Below are 22,512 nucleotides of genomic sequence, written 5' to 3'. Positions count from 1 at the left end.
TGAGGTGTTGAAGCAGCAGCAAACAGAAATGTGCCCCAAGGAGCACCCCACCGTCGCTGTCGACGAGGTCATAAAGTCAGGCCACGGTAAGGGCACCCAGAAAGGAACAAAAAATCCACCTCGAGCACCTTCTTGCCGCCTACGCACCGCGAAAAGCGACAACGCCCGACACTGTCGGTGGTGCGGAGGGGCCCGCAACCACACGAAAGCGCAATGTCCAGCGGCGGGCAAGACATGCAATAGCTGTGGGAAAAAAAGGCCACTACACAGCAGTCTGCCTCTCAAGTGCGCGCAAGAGTGACATGTCCAACCGTTCGTCCGAGCATAGACAGTGCATGGAAGAATTGCAGCTCGGTGAGGTGCGAAGCACGACGCCTAACGAGCCTTGGAGAGTGAGGGCAATGGTGAACTGCACACCTGTCATATTCAAAGTCGACACAGGTGCCGCTATCACTGCAGTGCCATTTAAGGACTACCACAGGGACACCATGGGACCTTTGGAAACAACAAACCAGGCGCTGACTGGCCCAGGTCACGTGCCAATCGACACGGCAGGCTACTTTAGGGCCATGGTAGAATGGCGAAACACAAGAGTAGAAGAGAAGGTCTTCGTCATCAAATGGCTGAAAAAAGCTCTTCTCAGTCATTCAGCAGCAGAGTCACTGGTCACCGTGCAGCGGCCAGTGGAGTTGGCAGAAACGCAAGAGTGTGACACCCCTGACATTCTAGCACAGTACCGTAAGCTGACATCAGGACTCGGATTGATGGAGACCATATACCGCATCAAACTGACCAGCGACGCCAAGCCCTACGCAGTCAGCTACCCAAGGCGAGTGCCTATTCCTCTTCTGCCTCTCGTCGAGACAAAACTGAAAAGGTTGGAAGACCTCGGCATCATACAGAAGGTGGAACAAGCAACAGAGTGGTGCTTCCCAATGGTGATTGAAAAGAAAAGGAACAATGAACTGAGGATATGTGTTGGCTATGGCCAGCTAAACCAGCAGGTTGTTCGCGAGCGCATGTTGAAGCCTACAGTTGAAGAATGCCTTGCCTAACTAGCCGGTGCAAAAGACTTCAGTCGCTTAGACGCACGCAGGCTACTGGCAAGTGCCCCTCTCCGAAGACTCGCGCGAGTTTACAACGTTCATTACTCCATTTGGGCGGTTCCAGTTCCTCAGACTGCCCTTCGGCATTTCTACGGCACCAGAATTCTACCAGCGTGAGATGCTCAGAGTCTTAGAGGGACAGGATGGACTGACATGCCTGCAGCACGACATCATCGTGTCCGGTAGAACACTCAGAGAACATGATGCAAATCTTCACAAAGTGCTGAGTCGGCTTTCAAAGGCCGGCATCACGCTCAACGTCAACAAATGTGCATTTCGACAGAGCGAGGTCAAGTTTCTTGGACATATTTTTTCCGCAGAAGGCATCAGGGCTGACCCAGACAAAGTGGAGGCCATCACGCAGATCGATGCGCCAAAGGATACGTCCGAAGTCAGGTCATTCCTTGGATCGGCAAACCATCTGGCAAAGTTTCTTTCAGGTCTTGCCGACATGACTAAGCCATTGAGACGTCATGCGTGCAGATGCCGAGTGCTACTGGGGCCCAGCACAACAGCGAAGCTTTGAAAGTGTTAAACAGGCGCTAAGTGCAACACCAGTCCTCCTGCACTACGACACAAGAGGCCACACACACTGTCGGTGGATGCATCGTCTTATGGCTTAGGCGCAGTTCTCCTACAGCAGTCGCACGAAAAGCTGCTACCAGTCGCATATGCCTCACGCTTGCTCTCCGAGACAGAACAGAGATATGCGCAAATTGAGAAAGAAGCCCTAGCCATCACCTGGGCATGTGAACACTACCGCAAGTACCTTCTTGGCTCATCATTTCACATTCAAACAGATCACAAGCCCTTCGTTTCTCTGCTGGCGACCAAACGCATGGATGAACTGAGCCCAAGACTGCAACGTTTTCGCATGCGCCTTCTTGAGTATGACTACACGATCTCTCATAGGCCAGGGAACAAATTATTCACAGCTGATCTGTGGTCTCGGAAGCCACAACAGCAAGGTGCCGGCAGAGACATCGAAAGCGCCGTGGAGGAGTTTGAAGCCCTAACTCTGGAGCAGCTACCAGCATCAGAGCACATGCTGGAAAGGATCAAGCTCAGCGTCCAAGCAGACACCACATTGAGTACAGTGGCGACCTTATGCGCTACAGCATGACCTTCTCTACATGGCCTAGCACCAGAACTCAAGCGCTATACAAAAGTGGCCAGTGAACTTTCGCTAGTCGAAGGCTTGCTTTTTAAGGGTGACGATAGACTCGTCATATTCCACCCAGTCTCAGAACGGAAGTGCTCGAAAGACTTCACGAAGGTCACATGGGCACAACTCGGTGTCGGGGAAGAGCAAGGCAATCCGTATGGTGGCCAGGTGTTGGAAAAGAGATAGAAGAATTCGTACAAAGGTGCCAGTTACGCCAAGAACATAGGAAGCCTGCTCCCGAACCACTTCTCCAGACACCACTGTCTGCGTATCCGTGGGATACCATCGGCCTTGATCATTTCTCGTTGGAAGGGAAAGAGTACATCGTGTTTGTCGACTACTATTCTAGATTCCTTGAGCTCGGACAACTACGTCGCGCAGCTACTAAAGAGGTTGTCGGTGTTCTGGAACCAATTGTAGCACGACTTGGGGTGCCAAGAACACTCCGCACGGACAATGGTCCACAGTTTGCCTCGTGGGAGTTCTGGCAGCTGATGAAACGATGGGGCACAAACCACATAACCTCAAGCCTATACTACGCCCAAAGTAACGGCATGGCTGAGCGTACAGTGCAAACAGCCAAGCAGCTCCTGAAGAAATCTCCCAACATAAACATGGCACTGCTGTCACACAGAGCCACAGCAACAGTGGAAGGCTTCTCGCCAGCAGAACTTCTAATTGGACGCCGCATCAACACAACTCCGCCATCGACCACCATAATGCTTCAGCCGAAGTGGGACGACAGCGAATTCAGGCGCAAGAACGAAGCATACTCATGCCAAGTCCGCCGCACCTACAACGTACGGCATAGGGTTCGATGCAGAGAACGCATCCCACCGAAGACAGCTACGCGAAATCTGAGTGGGGCAGCATCCCACGGGACTGTGACGAAAGAAGCGGGTCAACCAAGATCCTATCTGGTACAGACTTCAACAGGGCTCACGAGGCGTACAGGCAAGCATGTGCAACCGGTGACAATAACAAGAACTGGACGCCTGTGTCGACCTCCAAGCCGTCTGGACCTGTAGCCTGCCCTTCCGAAGAAAGGGGGGTGTCGTGGACTACCGACCACGGCGACACCGCGCGGCAGGCGGTGGCGCGGGCGAAAGGCAACACTGGTACTCGGCGCGGAGACAAGAAGTGTGCGTGTGCGCGCGAAGTGACCGCGTGTGTATCGTTTCCCGGCCGGCCTAACACGCCGGAATAAATGGTTCCGAGTTCTGTTCACTGCTTCTGTAATGACTGCGTAGCGACGCACGGCTACGACAGCTACTTCTCTCAATTTTTAGCAAAATCTTTCGTATTGGATTCGAGATGAAATTTCACTATTCGCACAGCCCTACTTTAATTTCCTCCCATTCAGGGCGTGTTACATAAGAGTTAGGATTACAAAGTCAACAGCGAAGATATTCCACTTCAGTTGGAGTGTGTACATAAATTCCACCACAAGCATATAAAAACTGGATCTGCTAATCCGCAACATTCAAAATAAGGTATGCGCACGGCAATACGTGATCAAATCAGAAACAGATATTCTGAACGTCACGGCTGGCGGTTGCAGGATCGCATACCAGTGACGGTGAAACGCGCTGTTTTATTCGTCTCGCCGAAATAAATGTGACGACAGACGCGCAAAAAATGCAATTCAGTAATTGAAGGATCTGCACCTCACACTGTGTTGCCTATTCGCCTCGTGCGGTACCGATGGCGGCGCTGCGAACGGCGCTCCGGTGACGCAAACGCGAGGATTCGGTTTTTGGTCGTCTGTTAGGCTCTGGCTAGAACAGCAGCATTTTCGTTATAGTTCGCTCGCGTCGCACGCCGTTCATCGACTACTAGCTGTACTTTCTCGTAATGATAGTTCTTTAGATGCTTGCTAGCATTGCAGGAGGTTAAGCTACGTTAACATTTAACGTATCTTCTATATACACAGAGCCATCGCGGTCAGGATCATGCCCCCGAGTTCGTAGCGTCACTCAGTGGGCTGGATGACGTTGAAATAGCTTACGTGAAAGCGCGAACGTCTCGCCAAGCGAGTTAAAGCGAGTCTACGCTGCTTTGGAAGCGAAGGGCGATCAATATTACGGTTTATTCGCAAAAGTTAACCTTATGTATATAGACGAGTTCAACGAAAATACACGCTCCACTTCCAATCGTAGTCATGTGGACCTGTGTACACAAAACGTTTGCCGACAAAAACATTACACCATCTCCCGCTAAAAGGGACCATGAAGCGATGCGAAGCCGGAGCACTTGCACGATCGCGTTCCGTTGGCGTTCGTTAGGCATGCTACCGACCTCGCGTCGTGGAACGCGAAGAGGAACACTACGCGCGTCGTGTCTTCCCTCTAGCCTGGCCATTAATTCTCACAGGGCGAGCGGGGAACGCTGTCTACAAGCGCGCGAGAGGGGGGCAGCGTAGGAGAGCAGAGAGAGGGGGGAGGGGACGCGCATGCGCTGGCGCTCATCGTGGCGTTGCGCAGGAGATGGATGGATGGAAAGTCCTTTATTGAAAAAGAGGGAGGCGCATGGCCTCTGTGGGGACAAGCGGGACTTTCAGACTATACTAATATTTCACAGTTTCATAGGGTTTGCACTTATTCAAGTCACAATCACATGTACTGAGGCGGTGTGTGGTCAGTACTGTGGTCTGTCGGACCCTCTAAACCACTCTGATCAGGCCGCTCTGACTTCCATATTGCGCGAATACTAACTGCGTGTCCGGGTCCGTAAGCAGCGCTTCCCGATAATCTGTGTACTGCAAAGCCTGTATGGCCATTCGCCCTTTTTCAAATGCGGAACATTGCCACAGTAAGTGGTGAAGGTCTGCGCGGCAGCGCAGCCCGCAGTGATTGCACGTCACTGTCGCAATGTCCGGTTGTCGCCATTTAGCTAAGGAATAGGGCGTGTATGCGGAATTTGCGTAGATCTTATTGATGAATACTTCTTGAGAGCGCGAAAGTGGACTCTTGCTGGAAAAGAGGACTGGTGGGGTAACCTGCGTAATGCGTTTTTTACTAGCATGGCGCAGGGACGTACGCACGTAGTGCATTGTGGCTACCGAGGGAGCCATTTGACTTAAGAGCTCATACGGGTTTACCCTGAGGGGTGGGGGCAGAGAAAGATTGGTCGACCCACCTGCGGAAGCAGCAGCGGCGTGTGCCGCCGTATTGCCCCCGGGCACACCCGTATGCCCCGGCGTCCAAATAATTTCTATCGGCCTGTCGGCTTTTTCGTGCCTACGAAGGATGCTTTGAATAGCGGCAGCTGTAGCATCCTCCGAGGCTGGGCGAAATATTTCCGAGTAAGCAGAGTGCGAGTCGGTAAAGACACGAAGGGGTTTCTGTATGGTGTATGGGAGGCTTGCAGTCGCTCCCCATATGGTAAGAAGTTCGGCATGCAGAGGGGTACCGTTCGGGAGATGGCACCTGTAGGCCCCAGTGTACTCGGTGGTTTGCGCGCAAATCCATGCTATGCAAGCTTGGCCATCGGAGAGAGCAGCGTCCGTGTAGATGTCGATTGTATCTAAGGTCGCTTCCCTGAGTTGTCGCGTGGCAAGAACCTGGCGGGCAGTATCATTGTGACGAGATATGGGACGACGGAACCGTCGAGAGGCTATCGGAGTTTCCCATGGGGGTAAGGACTGATTAAGAAGGGGTGCATCATCATGTCGCTGACAATCCCAAGCCAGAAGGCGACGACCTTGCGGCGTGTTTTCCATGCGGATGTGGTGTCGAGTGTGGGCTTCACGGATGACGTCCTGCAGAGGAGGCAAGCCCCCTACGGTTTCAAGTGCGGATATCTTAGTGTGTTTAGGGAGCCCCGTGATGGTACGGAGAGTAGCCCGATGAAGGCGTTCCAAATTTCGGATGTCCGTTGGAGAGAACGTGTATATGGGTGCACCGTACAAAATCTTTCCAACGGCCACAGCTCTTGCGAGAGTACGACAGGCTTGCTGTCGTGCTCCTCCGTATTTGCTGGACAGACGACGTATCATATGTAACGTAGCTGGCCATGCCTGCCGCAGCCCACGTACCCACTTCTGTGGGCTGTTGCAACTGGCTATTGGTAAACCTAAAACTTTGATTTGTCCAGGAGAGAATTTCGGCACGTCGAGCCCGCATTTCACAAAAGTCAACCGATGCAAGCGCTGGACAACGCGCGCAGCGCTCTACCCGCTTGAAGGGGAGGAGACTAGAGGAGGAGAGTAGCGCATGCGCCGCGAGAGCAGAAGCGAGAACGCAGGAGAAGCGCAAGCAGCTGCTGGAAAGAAGTGGAGAGAGTAACGCGCAGCTGTTGGAGAGAGGGAAGGAGGAGAGTTGCGCATGCGTAGTGTGAGTGCGGACTACCAGGCCGCGGAACATACCCCCGAGCAAGAGATGCTTCGCATCTAAAAAAATTACACCATCTCCCGCTAAAGCGGATCATGAGGAGATGCGAAGCAGCGTTTCGGCATGTCGAGCCCGCGTTTCATCCGTGGCAGTTTCCCGCCGACGTTGCCGTTTGCGCTGGGCTTCCCTAGCCCGGAGTCCGCTTGCCGACGTTTACGTTGCGCTTCGGCGCGTCGAGCCTTCCACTGCTCCGCGATCTCGGCAGGCGTTAAGGTATTACTGCAACTGGCGCCGACGTTGGAACTTATGACACCGGCGCAGCCGGCGTAGTGACTGAGCGTGTGTACGACCCAACGCAAGCCTTTTATCTACGAGGAGGCGGAGTGGAGAGGGGGAGAGGGGAAGTGTAAAGGGGGCAGTGGAGAAGAGGTGTGTGGAGAGGGTCTGGCTATGCGCAGTAAGGGTGGTCACGCCGCACACCGGATTGAACTCCGCCATAAGATGCTTCGTTGCTACGAAAAATTGCGCAAAAAAACGCCAGGCCTGCGCGGAAAGCGCAGCACAGTCACAGCGAAAGCTGGAAGAGCGGCATTTCTAGAGCCCGTTGTAAACTCTCTTGGGGCTACTCATACAAGTACACTAGCAAGGTACCCACTACGCTACAAATCACAATATTTGTGAAGCTGGGAAGCACCTACAACGCCATTATTCATCATTGTGCGCAAAAGCGAGGTTCCAGCTACACATATGTAAGGCATTATGTGCACTTTGTTTACGTGACGACTGATGACGATGAAGAATTGTGGCTGAGCCCTTGTAATGGGTTGGAAGCTTTAAACGGCTCGCCAGTTACGTAATTCGCATTATGTGACGCCCGGTCGCTATTTCACTCTCCCACCATGCAATATAACATACGTTGGCGTGAGAAAGAGAGACAGAGAGAGGAGGGAAGAACTTTATCGAGACCCTGAGGAAATGGATGATGGGCTTATGGGCTTCCTTGGCAACCAATGCAAATGCACTTGCGATAAACCCACTACGCTATACCTCATCATAATTTGTGTGTCATAGGGAAACAGCCACTATATCATTTTTCGTCATTCAACGGAGTGCCGTGGTACCCGATAAAAACATGTAAGGCATTATGCGCACTTTGTTGGTGTTGTGCCTGATGACAATGAAGAATCATTTCAGAGCCCCTTGTAATGGGTTGCAAGCATCCAACAGCCCACTCGTTGCTCAATTCGCATTGTGTGACGCCTGGTTACAGAATTCGCGTTGTGTAGGGCGTGGTTGTTATTTCACTCTTCTACCACACTAAATTACATATGTTAATGTGGTTCCTTCTGGACATGAAGCCTGTATAGTGTCTTCTTGCAAAGCACTTCTAAGCACCGGCATGGCTCTGAGGTACAACACTGGGCTCCCACGCAGAGGGCCCAGGTTCGAACCCCGTTCCATCCTGGAAGTTTTTTCTTATTTCGTTTTTTTTTTCTTATTTCGAGCGATATTGGTTACGGACACCGGCGGCGGCGGCGGACAACTACGGCGCCAAAAACGGCCGGTGAAACGATCTCATAACAGCTTTCGCTGTAATAAACAGGGACAAGTGAGACACACGCACAAGCACATTCTCACTGGTCCCTGTTTTTTTGCGCAGTTTTTCGTAGTAATGCAGTACCAACTCGCCCAACGCTCAGTCCTTTTAAAGATGCTTCACATCTAATAAAATTTATAACTTCATCGACCAGTGGGTTATTGCGGACAACTAGCGCAGATTGGGCGAGTTGGGTGTACAGTGTCGTCCACTCTTGGTACGAACGCGGCGCCGCGTGGATGCGCTCCGCGGGGCGCCAGCGCTAACTGTGCGACCGCGCATCGAAGCTGATCGGCACAGGCGCACAAGAGCTTGGAGGCGGGGCTTCGTTTCGATTGAAAAGCGTGGGAGCGCGCCGTGCGTGTTTTGCCGTGAAGCAAACCAAAAGCGCCTGAGAAAGCACGAAGCGTTGAAGGAAAGCGCGCTTCGCTCAGCGCAACGTGTTGTGTAGTTACGGCACTTGACAATTGAGCGGCCCCTCTCTTTAGGAGCGAAGCTCCTTAGGCTCCCGTGATGTCCGTTGTCGCCGTCGTCGGCGTAGGTCCCCGTCGCACCGAAACACAGGTGTTACATATACCGTACATAGAGCATTCATAGCGCGCATATGGTTTAATGATAGACTGTACTATGTCCGTCCATCTGTCCGTCCGACCGTCCGCGCATCTGTCCGTCCGTCCATCCATATGTCCATCCGTGCGTCGATGTATACATTAAAACGGTATTATGGTATTGAAAAAAGACGGACAGCTCAATTCTCAAATACCGTAACTACACAACACGTTGCGGTGAGCGAAGCCCGCTTTCCTGCAACGCTTCGTGGTTTCTCAGGCGATTTAAGTTTCTTTCACGGAAAAACACGCAAGGCGCGCTCCCGCGCTTTTCAATCGAAACGAAGCCCTGCCTCCAAGCTCTTGTGCGCCTGTGCCGATTAGCTTCGATGCGCGGCCGCACCGCTAGCGCTGGCACCCCGCGGAGCGCAGCCATGCGGCGCTGCGTTCATACCAAGAGTGGACGACATTGTACGGTACTCACGGATTGAAATAGCACACTCGGAGCGCGTGGCCGCCGGTAAATGCAGCGTCATTCGTAGGTGCTCAAGGAACCAAGGTGTTGCATTGTGGTGTAGAGCGAGGGGGAGAACATTTACAGAGCAGAATTGCTCCTATGGCCATGAAACGCCAGCAGCGGTGCGCGTAGTATAGTTCGCACCCTTATCATTAGAGATAGATACGCTCTTGCGGTTTGCCGCTCGTGAGCCAGATTCGTGCTTTCGATTGCGCAGTGCTTGATTGACAGGATTGACAGCCACGGGTGTCCGTGCCTGTCAATGGTGATGACAGGACGGCGCGCAATGTACAGTTTCCAATCTTTGGGGAACACGCTCCGCTGGCCGTGTTTCATTTGTCTACGATAGTGGAGCTTGGCCAACAGTGGGAAAAATCGGCGAATGTGTCCAGGAGGAGGAGAAAGAGAGTTCTTTCCCAGCATTCTTTTGACCTGTTTGGCTGGTTACCGCTATTCCTCACCGCGCTGTAACACGATCGAATATTTTAAGGTGAAAGCCTTGGATCCCCGATCAAACGCGAAGATTGACCGTCGGCAGCGTCTACACGAGTGATGCAAAACATCATCACATGATGACGTGACCTTATGACGTCCTCATGACATCACAGACCATCAAATTGTGACGTCACAACGTCACGTCACATGATGACGTCTTCACATGACATCGTCGGTTCGCATTGCCTCCGTGATCGGTGGGTCGGTCACGGAGGCAATGCGAACCGACGATGTCATGTGAAGACGTCATCAGGTGACGTGACGTTGTGACGTCACAATTTGATGGTCTGTGATGTCATGAGGACGTCATAAGGTCACGTCATCATGTGATGATGTTTTGCATCACTCGTGTAGACGCTGCCGACGGTCAATCTTCGCGTTTGATCGGGGATCCAAGGCTTTCACCTTAAAATATTCGATCGTGTTACAGCGCGGTGAGGAATAGCGGTAACCAGCCAAACAGGTCAAAAGAATGCTGGGAAAGAATGACGTCTTCACATGACATCGTCGGTTCGCATTGCCTCCGTGATCGGTGGGTCGATCACGGAGGCAATGCAAAACGAGGTGATGTGTAGAAAGCTTGCAATGCAGGATCCTGGAGGCAGTGCAAAACCACGTTACGTTCAGAAAACATTCGGAGGGGGGCGGGGAAGGAACAATACCTCGACCGAAGAAAAGGACGAACATGGCTTTCGCCTTCGAGTCATCTTAGGCAAATGCATAAGGGACCCGGTGAGTCTTTTTAGTACAGTGTCGGTCGTTGAGAGCGGCCATCAGAGTCAGCGGCTGAGAGCGATTTACACTATTTTATTGCAAGTACATATTACCACGACTTTCGATGCGAAAGCTTCGCACATGATGACTGAGGGGCCCGAGAAAACGGCACACAACGAAAAGAAGTACACGGGACCTGTACTTCTTTTCGTGTATTATTGCGATAGCAATTATATGGACAGTCTCGGCTGGTTTTTGTCCGTCCCCGTCGCCGTCATTTACCGTATATGTATAAGTGTATATATATATATATATATATATATATATATATATATATATATATATATATATATATATATATATATATATATATATATATATATAAGTCCCAAAGACAAAATTGGCCGCGTATCTGCGTGCGTCGCTGCAAATGTCGTCTAAAGACGATAGAAGAGGCGCTGCGTGAGATATGGACGCCATCTGGCAATACGTCGGGAAACATGAGTGCTGTGTTGCGGGCTGGTAGTCCCGGCGCAGCAGCAGGCGAAGACCGGCGGTGACCAACACGACCGGCGGGGACGCCAGCCATCCCGAACACGCGGTTTGGCGGGAAGCGCCGAAGCAGAAGGAACGTCCGCACTCAACGAGTGCTCTCCACACATTATTTTATTTACACGTCGCCTGAGTAAAACAGGAATGCCAGAGGGGCACCCCATGGCATTCATACAGTGCAATACGGAACCGAAACCGAAACACAACAATGAGCTCGTGCAGACGGCACGGAGGAAGACAAGTTTCAGCGCAGTCGCATTTTCAGCACAGCTTAAGAAACTAGGGTCTCTAGAATTACGTATCTATGTATTTTCTATTAAAGGAACACAGACCTAATATTTACCTAGTGATGTCGCGCCTCAGATATGCGTAATGTTTGCTTTTTGATCAACAATGTACACAAGTATGAACCTAGTCATCCGTTCAAGGTGGCTGGCCCTTGGGCAAGTGGTTCAACTTTGGCCGGGTGGCTGAATCGAGGGACGTGCCGACAAACAGAAAGACAGACCAAACTTTAGGCGTTTAAGTTCCCCAATCGTCTTTAAAATAATTTAGAAAAATGCTTCCGCAGCGCGGAATCGAACCAGGGACCTCTCGCTGCGCAGCCCGTGGTGCTAGCCACTACGCCACGAAATTCCGATTCTCTAGAAGCTAACGGCGAGCGTTATATACACACCCTTTACCGCTGGCCGGACTCAGAGACGGCAGGCGCTTATAAGCGTTTCTTCATTGCCAGCGAGATGGCGTGAGGAGCGCAACGAAGGTCTTTCGCTCGCTGCAGCGGCCGCGTTTGCGAAAGGAGCGCGCTGTTCAAACAGAAATAAGTAACAACTGAGACATTTAGTTCGCGCTCGTCCTGTGTGTTCGTTCATTTCGTGCGTCCTGCTTTATGTTTTAGCAGTATCGAGCTGTGACGCATGGTAGTTGGCGCTTGTCCTGTGTGCATAATGATTTTTAAGGCGCAAAGCGGGACAAACACAAGAAAGGACACGGGACGGGTGGCTCCGTCCCGTGAGGCGTCCCTGTGAGGCGCTCCGTCCCGTGTCCTTTCTTGTGTTTGTCCTGCTTTGCGCCTTAAAAATCATTATGAACGTTCACCAACTTGCCCAACAAAAAGTTCTCCTAATGTCATGTGTGCGTTCTTTTCGTGCGTCCTTTGGGCTCGAGCGACGCGCTGACAATTTCGAGCTGCTTTCCTTTCTTCGCGTTAGATTCCTATTTGTTGCTATCGCATTCACTGCTTCGCCGTTGCGGCGAAACTGTGACTTTTTTTTTTCTTTTCGTGTACTTCTTTTCGTTGTGTGCCGTTTTCTCGCGCCCCTCAGTCATCATGAACAAATACCAACTCGCCCAACTTTTTGCTTTACTGAAAGCTTCGTAATTATGTACGTTAGCATGATTACACTAGTTCTGTTCAGCATACTTGCAAACCACCGTCAACGAGTCAGCAAACGTTGATTTATTAACGTGGGAATTAAAATGTGCTGAAAAAAAAAACTAAGAGGACAGACTTTTGGGCTAGTTGGTTCGTTACGTTCATTGAAGCCATAGCGCTGATAAGACAGGGACCACAGAAAGAGGACAGGACGTGCGCTACTCACAAGTGAATCTTTATTTCGGAAACAGGTTGTACTTATACAGCACTGCCTGCCGGTATTTCATATCACCGTCGTGCATCCCCTTTTGACACGTGCTCTCAAGTTTTTACAGCGAAAGCTGTTATGAGATCACAACAATGGCCGTTTTTGGCGCCGCCGCCGGTGTCCGTAACCACTATCGCGCGAAATAAGAAAAGATGACTAAATAAGAAAAAATATCCGGGATGGAACGAGGTTCGTACCTGGGCCCTCTGCATGCGAGCCCAGTATTCTACCTCAGAGCAATGCCGGTGCTTGAAACTGCTTTGCAAAAAGACCCTATACAGGCTTTATGTGGGGAAGGAACCACATTAACATATGTAATGTAGCGTGGTGAATAGTACAATAGCAACCAGGCGTCGCACAACGCGAATTCTGTAACAAGGCGTCACACAATGCGTATTACGCAACGAGTAGGTTGTTGAATGCTTCCCACCCATTACGAAGGGATCTGCCATAATTCCTCATCGTCGTCAGCCACAGTATCAACAAAGTCTTGAAGGTGTTCAGCGGGTACTACGGTTCTCCGCAGAATGACGAAAAATGGCATGTTGGCTGCTTCCCTACTTCACAAACGTTATGATGATTTAGAGCGTAGTGCGTGTCTCGCAAGTACACTTCTATTGGTTGCCAAGGAGGCCCATGATTCATTTCCTCAGGGTCTCAATAAAGTTAATTCCCTCTCTTTTTCTCACGTTAGGGTTTGTTATAAAGAGTGGTGGGAGAGTTAAATAACGACCGGGAGTCACACAATGCGAATTACGTAACTAGAGGGTCCGTTTAAAGATTACAACCCATCACAAAAAACTCAGCCATAATTCTTAATCGCCATCAGCCATCGCATGAACAAAGTGCATATAATGCCTCCAAGATGGTACCTCGTTTTTTCGCAGAATGACGAATAATGTCGTGATGGGTGCTTCCCAACTTCACAAAAATTATGATTTGTGCCTTAGTGCGTACGTTGCTAGTGTACTTTTATCAGTAGCCACAAGAGAGTTTATAACGGGCTCTAGAAATGCCGCTCTTCCAGCTTTCGCTGTGACTGTGCTGCGCTTTCCGCGCAGACCTGGCGTTTTTTCAAAGTCAGGGTTGCACGTGCACTCTTTACAGTGCATTGCTATATGTGAATACGGTGCACCCTTCAATGAACTTTTGTGTTCGCGAAGGCGTACATTTACGCATCGACCTGTTTGGCCGATGTAATGCTTTCCGCGTGTAAAAAGGACATCGTATACAACATCCTTTCTGCAATCGACATACTTGGTTCCATGTCTGATGCCATACCCATGGCTGGTTTCAGTACGTTTTTTGTTTGCCAACCTTTCCACATTAGGGCATATCTTAGCCAACTTGTTTTTGGCCGAGAACAGTACACGTACCCCATACCTCGACGCTATCTTCTTTAATTTGTGTGACGTGCTGTGCATGTATGGAACAACGGCTATCTTCGTTCCCGTTCCGCCTTCCTCCTCAGTCCCCCCAACCCGTGCCTGTGTCCTCATCTGGTTTATCTCACGGCGATTCTTTTCACATGCCAAAAGGATCCACTCACCTGGGAACACTCTTATCCATCAGATGCTCGCACGATTTGGTAAGCGCTGATTTGATGCATGATGTCGCAACGCCATTCTTCACTATTCTAGAATGTGCTGAATTATAGTTTAATAGCGATTTCTTCGTTCTAGGGTGGTACATCCAGCACGTCTTGTCAGGCAGAAATTTATTTAGCAAATCTAGAAAGTGAATTTTACTTTCTCTTGGTAATTCGAAGGTGAGCTCAAGGCCGAATCCTTTCTCTAAACGTTTTTAAAACATTCACAAGGGCGCTGCTGCCATACCTATATTTCATCAAAACAAGGTAGTCATCTACAAATCTGAAAACCTTCAAATCCATGCCATCCAGCTTCTTCCCAATGTCTCTATCGACCTTGCTTTAAAATATACTGCAAAGGACACAAGAACCGACACATATGCCTTCTAGACATACACCCCGTCATTCCATCCCACCAAGGTAAACTTGAGATAAAGAGCCTTGAACAGACACCTCGCTGGCGTTACCAAAGGTAACTTGATCGTTGTACTCTACGATGCACTCTTTTACACATTGTAGTAAATGAGCATGGTGTATCGATTAGTAAAGGTCAACCACATCAAAACTAAAGGTCACCTTCAGTGACCTTCAGTCCTGATATACTGAACGACATCCATGGAATTAGGCACTAAAAATGGGTCAGAAAGGTAATCCAAATGCGTCTTCAAAACGCAAGAAACCAGGTGAGACCATGAGCCCCTTTCGGAGACAACGGTGCGGAATGGTAACTCCGGCTTGTGGGTCTTTAACGTAAAAAACGCTTGCAATAGAACACCCTTCTCGTTCTTCACTGTGCAAGACAGCCGGCTTAGGTTTAACTCGGTCTTCACTGCGCGTCGTTTAATGACGGTGGCCTTTTCCTTCACTTCTCGAAAGTTTTTCTGAATTGCGGTTTTCGCTTTTTCTAAAAACATAGCCTCGGGCAACAGTACAAAAAACCCTCCTTATCCGATACCATGGAACGCGAGCCGCTTTCCACCAGGAACTTAATCACAGGTTCAAGTTTCTTAGCTGCTACTGGTTTGAGTCTACTAGAGGAAAACACACTAACACATTCATCAATACATCTCACTTTTTCCTCGTCCTTCACTTGGCTGGCCACAGATCTGGATACTCCCCCCTTTTCGGCATCCGAGAGAACTGGCTCCACAGAAAACTTGGGGCCATGTTGCAGAAGCTTCTCATGTTGTTCAGGAAGCTGGAGATCCCCCAGCACCAAGACATTGCCTTCCTGTTCCTTGTGTTTCTTCTTGGGAAGACCTGGCCGAAGCTAGTTCCACAACGTCTCTGTAGCGCTCTCCGATAGCCTTAACCACTCCTAGTATCGACGGTAGGCGTTCCCACCTTGGCTGTTGCACGCCACTCTCAGGCAGTCTTTGAAAAACCGCACCTGGTGGTTCCATTCCGTGCTTCCCAACTTCACAAAAATTATGATTTGTGGGGTAGTCGGTACGTTGCTAGTGTACTTGCCCCAAGATAGTTTATAACGGGCTCTAGAAAGGCCGCTCTTCCAGGTTTCGCTATGACTGTGCTGCGCTTTCCGCGCAGGCGTGGCGTTTTTGTAGCGTCAGCTACACTGGCCTAGCCGAGCCAGTTTCGCGTGGATCCTCAAGAGCCATGCTGCGCATGCACGAAGATCAGTGATGTCATGCACCGGAGCCGGCACCTCCCGCGCACTCCGCCGCCGCCGCGCGCGACTCGCCGCCACCGGTGTGCGCTTTCCAGAGGAGTGACGTCGTAGCCTTGGCAGACGTATTGGCGCCGGCGCGCGCGCAGCTATTCGCCTTCGCTGTGCACTCGCTGTCTGACACTACGCTGGAGCCGCTTGATAGCGCCTCTGACTGGCATTTGCCAGTGTGGTATAGCCATGGAGAAGGAGAGCGCAAATGCTGCTCAAGGGCGCAGAAGAGCGGAGAAGCTTAACTCATCGGATCCCAAAGTAGTTGCCTGGCAAAATAAACATAGATATGCCACATAATACGTATACCGTGTGTGTGTCATTGGAGCAGCAGTAAGCATGACAATCAAGCTAATTCTAGACAATCAGGAAAGCTAAGAATATTTAGCTGAATCTTTGCTAACGCTACGTTATCCTGGCATAGCCGAGCTAAGCCAATGCAACCTTTTTAACACGAAAGTGTATTATGCCGGGGTCCCCCACGGCTCCACTGACCTATTTACGTCATGGAAATGACGTTCTAAAATATAAAGAATAACAGTGGGCAAAGAAAAAAGCCAGAAGAAAATGTGCCGTCACCGGGAATAGAACTTACGACCCCTCGTTCTCCAGCGCGCAGCGCGAAACGATTCGGCCACGGAGGGTACATTCTTCACAATGCTAACGGCGAGCTATTTATATACACCATTTGTCGGTGGCGGTACTCAGAGATCGGCGTTACAGCGTGTTTTCGTTATCACTAGCGAGATGGCGCGAAGGGCTCGAAGAGCGTAGAGTCACTGGAAAATCAGAGCACCGCAAAGGTAGGCTGCAGGCGGGCAACATGGGGTGGCGGCGGCCATGTCCCTTCCAGACCGTCCGGCGCGTTGCTAGCGTGTGTTGAGAAGTGACCGATCTTTTAGCCTCAGTGCCGTGTTACGCTTGGCAGAACGGCATTTTATGTGTGTGTGTTTCTTCAAGAGGATATTAGAAGTGATATCGAGTAATCGACAGGCATGGATCGACTGCGCGGTTAGCGGTGTAACTAATGAAACGTACGGCGAATGTTGCCATGTGCTCGCGAAATCTCTTCATGGCTTCATCGGTCTCTTTTCGTGTCACGCCCGGGCGTGTTCGCTAGGTCTGGATCTGTAAACATAGTTGCGTTAGCGCAGTGACATCGTGCGAGATGCCATTTACTTCGACATTTGGTGAATCTTGACCGTTTGCGCTAGCTTTGCAGTCGGTGTTCAGGTTCACTGCACTCGAGAACGTTATCGAACAACATCGAGAACATTCAACATTGCGTCCTTCGACTGATCGCTGACGCATAGCTTGCTTGCGCACCGTGCTTGCTGTTCAACTGGTTGATACGTGTAATAGAAGTTGTGTGTGTACGGTAATTGGAAGTTGTGCGCAACGTCTTGATTCGGAACGCCAGCAGCCGAACGCACGGGCGAATCGGCGTGCGGTAGGTAAGGTGAATCTGATCTTACGAGACGTAGAAAATAGGCCATCAAAAATGATTGACATCACTACTTCATTGTTTGATTTCATATTTCTTGTCTCCTTAATATTCCCAACGTTGCAATGAATTTGCAAATGTTTTGCTGTGTTCCGACAAACATTTCTATTTTTGGCGTTGCCAGCGCGTAAACAGCCGGGGTTCGGTTTCTGCACTGCTGCACTTTTTTTTTTCATAATGCAGTCTTATTAAAACTTCCTCGGCACGGTGCTTTATGTTCTTTTGATCAGAAATAGCACATCCCGGAATTTTTAAAGCGCATGCTACTGCAACACAGCATGTATATAGACCTAGGGTTCGCATAAAATCGACTCCCTCAATTCGTGGGATCTGCTTTTTTTTTTTTTTTTTGCTGTGACCATTTCTCGCCAACTATACAGTATTTTAAGGGTACGCTTGGTGCAATGCAGCATTAGCAACATTTGTTTGCAACAAATTTAAAAATACGCTTGATAACATTGCCTTATACCAAGTTTATCAACAGAGTTCCACGCTTCTGTTTTGTGCAATGCCAAAGATCATGCCACAATTGCCTTCAAGGTATACCAGTAAACAGTTATTATTCTAATAAATCTCCGATTTCGCTCTCGTGTGTGACACGCTTATAACTCGGATAGCATGCGTCATCTGTTCAACAGATCGAGATATAAACAGCCGAGCAAATAGAAAGGTATGTAGTTTTCAATATCGCTGACCATAGCGAACCGAAAAGGTGAAGTATCCTGTCGCATAAAATCTTTTCCAGCAAAATTAGTGTAGTTCACTGCAGGAAGGAGTGTTATTCGAGGGGGGCGAATTCGTTCAGGCCAACTATGCAGCCACGTTGAACGGCGCTCTTTCACATTAATTTTTCCCACCCGGCAAACGAGATTCCCAGAGTAGCTCACCAGCAACGTTCGATTGATGGTGAACTACTCTCTTCTGGCATCTGCATGCTCCGGCCACGCTCTGCAATGAACGCGCCTGCACCCAAAGCGCTTGGAAGGGACATGGCGGCGAGAGGTCACGTGATGCGAGTAAGCCAATCGCGTCGGCGGCGGCGCGCGGAAAACAGATGCGATACTCTGAAATTTTTCCAGTGACTCTAGAAGAGTGTAAAAGAGCGCGCTTGAAAGGTCGTCGCCGTTGCGACGAGTGCCCGCATCTACAGGGCGTGGTCGCTCGTTCGTGCGCTTATCTCGTGATCGCGGTGGTTTGTACGTCTCGCGTTGAGAGCACGAAGGTCACTTGGCTCTCTGCAGCGGTGGCTTTTGCGAAAGGAGCGCGGTGCTCACGCAGAAATAAGTTACAAATGTGACAGTTAGTTCGCTCTTATCCTGTGTATGTTCGTTCCGTGCGTCCTTTCTGCTTGAGCAGCGCGTTGCAAGTTTCGAGCTTCTTGCCGTTCTTCGCGTGACATTACAATTTGTTGCTGTAGCGTTCATTCCTTCGCCCTTGGGGCAAAAGAATGCGCAACAAAGGCTCAACTACGTCTGTGAGGACACCTTTTACTTTCGTGTTATACCGATTCCTATGACAGAGGGATCAGCCATGTTTTCTTTTATTTCCTCCTTAAATTTCAAGTACTTACGACGCGCTTACACGGCAGCTGTTGAAAACTTGGATTTCATCAAAGGTAGTTGCTTGTAACGACCATTTAATTTGCTTGAATGACACCGCACGTCGTTTGTGATGCCCTTAATACTCCGAAAAAAGGAATTGAACCGAAGGAGCAGGCTTAGCAACCGAACACGCGCAGCGAGCGGTATATTGCGCTTTAACGCAGACACGTGATCGAAAACGGGCCGGAAAGTCATTTTGAGTGCGCCACGGCCGTAGAACAGTCGCGAAAAGAAATCGTCGCCTTACATACAGACGGACACATTGATGGCTAGCAGACGACACCAGGAGCAATCGACACTGAACGTGCTCCTGGCGGCAACTCCCCTCGATTTCGCTGGGCATTTTGCTTGAACATTCAGTAGAAATTGCTTTATGAACTTGCCGACTACTGTTTCAATAACTCAAGCAGGAAAGACTGCCCAGCAGCGTCGAGCAGCCTTCACGTAGCGAGCGCGCACGCGCGCGAACAGCGGCACTCGAGTCCCCTCTGACGTCACACGTGAGAGGGCGCCACTCAAAGATCTCGAGGCGAATAGGAGCATTATGACTAAATGGCCTTGTATTAGCGTTCGAAAGCCTTTTATTACTTTGCAAAATTATCAGTGTTCGCGTTCAGCGTATAGTTATATTTTACATTTAGAAGCGATTTATGAATCGTTGGAATGTAAATGTTTCATATGGTTCGACAAATGTGCAATCTATTGGCACGTGTTTGCATAATCCTGTATTTACAAAAAAAATCAACTGTCGAAGTCGGGTAACCATTTATTGAAAGTTTCTATGCATGCTCTATTCTCTTATTCGTCGTGCTGGCGATTGCAGTATTAATGGCATTCAGATAACGGCAACGTGGGTCAGATACGGATTTCACGAAACTCCTGATGCAAACTGAAGAAGGCGCGGGCTTGTGCAGGAGCCATCTGATGCGTCCGGCGCCAAAAAGCTATGTTGAAGACTTATGTAAAAAAGGTAACCGCAAAACAACACGGGACACAGACGGAGACAACGCATCGCTTGATGCTCTCTGTTTCGCAGTAACCATTCCTAATCATGGACCACCAACTGGCCTACACTCTTCTAAGTAACGCTCACTTTCGTCGGCATTTATCCAACTGCAAAGAAGACGCTGTCTTAACCCTGTCATCATCTCAATTTTCGATCATTCTTACAGAAGATGCGGTCGCCCGTGATACTAACCAGCGCGGCTACCAACCCATAGGATATGCAACAGCACCGTTAGTGGTGGCCAAAATATAAGAACAGTGTTGCTTGCCTACGCGTGTGCAGATTTTCTTTCTCGTAGTAATTATGCAAGAAATAGCTCTGTTTCGAACTGACCATGAAGTGTTGCCTCTGACACAGATGCGAGCAGTAGCGGCTGCAGGGCGTCCGTGCACCGGCCCAAGACGAAGCGTTTCCTCTCACAAACAAGCTGGCTTAGTCTCCCCGGCCGCAAGGGGGGATCGGACGTGTCCGGCCACAACAGCGGATCCTCTCACTCTGCCCCAAGACAAGCTGACGCCATCGCAGAAGGCTCTGAGGAAACTGCTCCTTCTGCGCTTGCTGGCCCCGACGGCGGTGGAGCACTAGCCGTGGAACACGTGTAGGGCGGCTGGATGGCGACGCCCTTTGGCTGTTCGTTGCTCATTGTATGTTCAGTAGAACGTCAGTGCGCACATTTCACTACTTGCAATGCTCATCCTGATGCTGCAATAGGAAATCATTCCACACCATTGCTGCTTGTCGCCGCAGCCATTCACATATCTTTATGGTGCCATGAAATAACTGCATGTGTGAAATGCACACTTGTCGTTTTCGCGCGCATTCGAAGCGTCGAAGGAAGTGTGCAATGAACCCGTACTTTGTGTATCAGCCGGCTGCCGGAGCCCCTAAGTTTCCAGTGAGCCATGTGTTTTTTTTTTTTATCGGTATCGTAAGGTTAACCAAAAAAATGCCTGTTTTCCTACAGCGTCCGTTGCCAACAAAGTGAAGTAATCATGAATATAGGCGGAAAACCAGTGTCCAAGTAATCTTCGAAAGCTTTAGACAAGAGCAGTAGCAGTAGACTGTAGTAGCTGAAAAATTAGCTAGAATTCACACGCGTCAACGACATTAAAATAATGAATGTCCACAGTCAATCGAAGCCGGTCGCGAAGTTTCGGTTAGAGTGCACTAGAATGGGGGAGTGCTCGGAACGAGCTTCGAAATGTGAAGCCAAACCAGGGTCAAGCCGCATGTGGCGCTGCGATCTGTAGCCTGCATTGCTTCGTTGTTTATGATCGACATATTTGCACAGCGCAAAATGAACGAGGACAGATGAAAGGACACGACACCGGTGCTGGTGTTGTGTCCTTTCATCTGTCCTCGTTCATTTTGCGCTGTGCAAATATGTCGATTCCAAATCACCAACTAGCCCCAGCTACCGTTCTATCAAGTTGTTTATGGGTGCCACGCGGCGCCGCCAAAGTGGTGCGGAGGTAGAATGCCCGCTTCTCATTTAAAAGACCCGGATTCCAGTCGCAGCTGTAGACGGTGGGTTCTAATTACTGGCGCCACTTGTTACAGCTGTATTGCTTTTCTTTTTAAAGAGAAAGCTCTTATGAGACCACAACAAGGGCCGTTTTTGGCGCCGTAGTTGTCCGCCGCCGCCGTCACCGGTGTCCGTAACCGGTTTCGCGAGAAAGAAGAAAAAATTTCCAGGATGGAACGGAGTTCGAACCTGGGCCCTCTGCGTTGAAGCCAAGTATTCTACCTCAGAGCCATGCCGGTGCTTGCAATTGCTTTGCAAAAAGACCCTATACAGGCTTCATATCGACAAGGAACCACATTAGCATATGCAATATAGTGTGGTAGAATAGTAAAATAACAACCAGGCGTCACACAACGCAAATTCTGTAATCAGGCGACACACAATGCGAATTGCGCAACGAGCGGATTGTTGAATGCTTGCAGCCCACTACAAAGGGTTCTGCCGTAATTCTTCGTCGTCATCAGGCACAGCATCAACAAAGTGCGCATAATGCCTTACATGCGTTTAGCAGGTACCACGGCTCTCCGTAGAATGACGAAAAATTGCATAGTGGCTGTTTCCCTACTTGACAAAAATTATGATTTCTAGCGTAGTGGGTTCCTCGCAAGTGCACTTCTCTTGGTTGCCACGGAAGCCACTAAGGCTCCCATGATCCATTTCCTCAGGGTCTCAATAAGGTTAATTCCCTCTCCCTCTCTCTCACTCTCTTTCTCACGTTAACGTATGCTATAAAGTGTAGTGGGAGTGTTAAATAACGACCGGGCGCCACACAATACGAATTACGTAACTAGTGGGTCCTTTAATTCTTCCAACCTATTACAAAAGGCTCAGTCATAATTCCTCATCGTCATCAGGCGTCGCATCAAGAAAGTGCACATAATGCCTTACAGATGGTATCTTGCTTCTCCGCAGAATGACGAATAATGGCGTAGTGGGTGGTTC

At 49.8% G+C, this 22,512-nt stretch overlaps 1 protein-coding gene across 1 annotated transcript in view; it reads left to right on the top strand.

Moving 5' to 3' along the window:
• Positions 1 to 20,671, top strand: part of LOC119388420 (alpha-2A adrenergic receptor) — a 152,003-nt gene extending 131,332 nt beyond the window's left edge. Inside the window, exon 4 of the mRNA XM_037656123.2 lies at positions 20,403 to 20,671. Coding sequence (XP_037512051.2) covers positions 20,403 to 20,647 — 245 coding nt within the window. The 3' untranslated portion in view covers positions 20,648 to 20,671. The remainder of the gene's footprint in view (positions 1 to 20,402) is intronic.
• The last annotated feature ends 1,841 nt before the right edge of the window (positions 20,672 to 22,512 follow it).

This window comes from Rhipicephalus sanguineus, chromosome 3 (assembly GCF_013339695.2).
Source record: "Rhipicephalus sanguineus isolate Rsan-2018 chromosome 3, BIME_Rsan_1.4, whole genome shotgun sequence".
In the NCBI taxonomy this organism is placed as follows: domain Eukaryota; kingdom Metazoa; phylum Arthropoda; class Arachnida; order Ixodida; family Ixodidae; genus Rhipicephalus; species Rhipicephalus sanguineus.
This window is presented reverse-complemented; position numbering and strand designations above follow the sequence as displayed.